The following is a 3,667-nucleotide window of genomic DNA, read 5'->3' on the forward strand; positions in this document are numbered from 1 at the left end:
GGAGGAGACCGATCTGGGGAGGGGGTACCACGGGCGGCGGGGGGCTGAGCCCCGGTTTGGGGGGGTGAGCTCACTGCCCGGGGGGCGGGCGGTGGGAGGAACGATCCCGGCCCCTCCCGGTGGGCGGGGGGCGGGGGGGCCGGGCTATAATGCCATTGATGCCGGGCGGCGGAGCCAGACAATACCGCGCCCCCGAGCCGGGTGCCCGGAGCGCCCTGCCCTGCCCTGCCCTGCCCCGGCCGGCCCCGCTCCGCTCCCACCATGATGTCCATGAACAGCAAGCAGGCGTTCAGCATGCACCCCATCCTGCACGAACCCAAGTACCCGCACCTGCACACCAGCTCCGAAGCCATCCGCAGAGCCTGCCTGCCCGCACCCCAGGTAAACCCCAGCTCGCCCTTCGGGACGTTCCGTGCCCTCCGACCATCGCCAACTTCTCTGCTTTCCCTTTGGGTCCGGCATTCCTTTGGGTCTGGGGGGGTCCGTCCTTCCCTTCCTGCCTCCTCCGGGGCGCCGGGCCCGGCGGGAGGGGGCTGTTCCCGGGGGGAGGGGGTCAGGAGAAGCCGGGGGGAGCGGGGTCGGTCCCGCTCCGGGAGCTTCAGCCGAGCTCCGTGCGGGCGCTGGGGCAGCGCGGGGCTGCGGGACCCCCGACGGCTCCGGCCTCTGCCGCTGCCTCTTTTTCGGGGATGTCAGCCCGGAGGGCAGAGCGGGGTGCCCGACTTGGAGGAGAGCGCTCGGGGTTTGATGTTTTTCTTCGGGGGGCTCGGTTGGCGTTACCTGTCCCCGGCGGTGCCGGCGGGGCAGAGCGGGATCTCCGCCGCTTCTCTTCAATCCTCTCTCGGTTTGTCTCCGCTGCCGCTTTTCCTCCTCCCCGTGCAGATCCAGGGGAACATCTTTGCGGGCTTTGACGAGACGCTGCTGCGGGGAGCCGAGGCTCTGGCCGCCGTGGATATCGTGTCGCAGAAAACGCATCCCTTCAAGCCGGACGCCACTTACCACACCATGAGCAGCGTGTCCTGCACTCCTACCTCGTCCTCCGTCCACCTGCACCACCCGTCCGTGCTCACCACGCACCATCCCCACCACCACCACCACCAGCCCTCGCAGGGCTTGGACGGCGAGCTGCTGGACCACCTCAACTCCGCCCTGCCGCTCGGAGGGGTGCCGGGCCCCGACGTGGGCTCCACACCTTCGCACCCGCACTCCCACATGTCGGCCATCAACCACATGGCCCACCACCCCCAGCCCATGAACGTGTCCCACCCCCACGGCCTCGCTTCCCACGCCGTCATCTCCGGCCCCGAGACCGAGACGGACCCGCGGGAGCTCGAATCCTTCGCCGAGCGCTTCAAGCAGCGCAGGATCAAGCTGGGGGTCACTCAGGCTGACGTGGGCTCCGCGCTGGCCAACCTGAAGATCCCGGGGGTGGGCTGCCTTAGCCAAAGCACCATCTGCAGGTTCGAGTCGCTCACCTTGTCCCACAATAACATGGTGGCTCTCAAACCCATCCTGGAAGCGTGGCTGGAGGAGGCGGAGAGGGCTCAGAGGGAAAAAATGACCAAACCCGAGATCTACACGGGGGGGGACAAGAAGCGCAAGCGCACGTCCATCGCCGCCCCCGAGAAGAGATCGCTCGAGGCTTATTTCGCCGTCCAGCCCCGGCCCTCCTCCGAGAAAATCGCCGCCATCGCCGAGAAGTTAGACTTGAAGAAGAACGTGGTGCGGGTCTGGTTTTGCAATCAGAGACAGAAGCAGAAAAGGATGAAATTTTCTGCCACCTACTGAGGAAGGGGCTGGGGAGGCAGCGGCGCTGGGAGCGGGGGGTGCTGCCCTCCCGGCCGCCCCTCCGACCCTTCCCAAACAGGGCTTGGGGTTGTCGCTCTTTATTTTATTTTTTTTTTTGGAGGGGGGGGTGTTAAAAATAGGGGGGGAAAAAGAAAAAGAAAAAAAAAAGGGAAAAAACAAACCTTTAAGTAAAGGGAAACCCGCCCAAAGCAAAGTGAACAGTTTGGTGCCTGCTCCTCTCCCCTGGGCGAAGTGGCCCCGCTGTTCTGACTGGTACGGACTGCTTTTGTAGATAAAACTGGAGAAAAAAGAAAAAAAAAAAAAAAGGAGATGGAGAAAAAGGAAAAAAGACAAAACGAAAAAGCCAAGGGGGAAGTTTGGGGGGTGCCCGGAGTCGGGGCAGCAGCAGCGAGAGCTCGGTGGGTTTCTGTCACCGTCCCTCCCGGCTTGGGGACTGTGGCGCCGCTCGCTCCTCTGTGTCCCCTCCTCTTCTTAAAAAAAAATTTAAAAATTAAAAAAAGGAAAAGAAATGAGAAAGGAAAGGAGCTGGAAGCCAGCTGTAAAGCCAGGGTGCTCCCCGCCGCCAGGGTCCCCGCACACACACGCACCTGCATGGTTTTGTTCTCTCCCCTGCCCCCCGCAAACCCATCGCGTTTTTGCAGTACCATTTCTGTTTCTACCTCATCGGCTAATTTGAAAAAAAAAATTAAAAAAGGATAAAAAAAAGAGAAAATATAAAAAAAAAGAGGAAAAAAAAAAGAAAATTGGCCCGTCCCTGGATTCGCGGTTTGTTCGGGGAAATGGAGATTTATTTTGCGTTGGTTTCACTCAAACCGTTCGATTTCCGTATGGTTTTTCACTGTATAAAATCCTACGCTTCGACAATCACGTCCTTGGGGCTCAGCGGAGCGGCGGGAGCGGGGACGGAGCCCGGCCCGGCCTCGGGGCGGCTGCCCTGCGCATAGGGAACTCTGCACTTTCGAAGGCAAGAAAACTCTAGTTTCCCCCCCCCCCCCCCCTTTCCTTTGCATATTTAATAGAGAAATTTGCCTCCTTTCCTTTAATTTTCCTTTTTAAAATTTTATTTTTTGAATTAAAGGAAATTTCGTTCCGCTGTGTGTGTGCTGAATGAAATTTTGGTGTCTGTGTACGCTGCAGCATTTCAAATAAATCATGCACGTTTTACCTCACCCTCCTGCCTCCTGCAATTACTTCCCCTGGCCCGGGGAGCTTTTCCCGGGACCCCCGGGTGTGGCTCCCCTCCGTCCACCTCTGGATTTTGACCCGGGTCTGGCTCCCCTCCGTCTACCTCTGGATTTTGACCCGGGTCTGGCTCCCCTCCGTCCACCTCTGGATTTTGACCCGGGTCTGGCTCCCCTCCGTCCATCGCGGGGATTTTGACCCGGGTCTGGCTCCCCTCCGTCCATCGCGGGGATTTTGACCCGGGTCTGGCTCCCCTCCGTCCATCGCGGGGATTTTTGTCCTTCCCCTCCCGGTGCCGTGCAGGGATGCGGGCGGGATCTCTCCCGCAGCCCGGGGGTCCTTGCGGCTCTTCCCGCAGCACCCGGGAGCTCCCGCGAACAGGAACCCTCTGAGCCCGCACCCCCAGGTGTCCCTGTCACCCCCCAGGTGTCCCTGTCACCCCCCAGGTACCCCCTGTCATCACCCCCAAGTTATCCCTGTCACCTTCCAGGTGTCCCTGTCACCCCCAGGTGTCCCTGTCAGCCCCAGGTACCCCCTGTCATCACCCCAAAGTTATCCCTGTCACCCCCAGGTGTCCCTGTCACCCCCCAGGTGTCCCTGTCATCCCCAGCTGTTCCTGTCACCCCCAGGTACCCCCTGTCACCCCCAGGTGTCCCTGTCACCCCCGGGTACCCCCTGT

General features: G+C 61.0%; 1 protein-coding gene across 1 annotated transcript; it reads left to right on the forward strand.

The window, feature by feature from the left end:
* The first annotated feature begins 261 nt into the window (after nucleotides 1–261).
* On the forward strand, nucleotides 262–1,785 carry LOC134050141 (brain-specific homeobox/POU domain protein 3). The gene is made up of 2 exons (XM_062503004.1): nucleotides 262–381; nucleotides 880–1,785. Exons 1-2 carry the CDS (start codon nucleotides 262–264, stop codon nucleotides 1,783–1,785), a joined length of 1,026 nt encoding a protein of 341 aa, XP_062358988.1.
* The last annotated feature ends 1,882 nt before the right edge of the window (nucleotides 1,786–3,667 follow it).

This window comes from Cinclus cinclus, chromosome 15 (assembly GCF_963662255.1).
Source record: "Cinclus cinclus chromosome 15, bCinCin1.1, whole genome shotgun sequence".
Taxonomy (NCBI): Eukaryota; Metazoa; Chordata; class Aves; order Passeriformes; family Cinclidae; genus Cinclus; species Cinclus cinclus.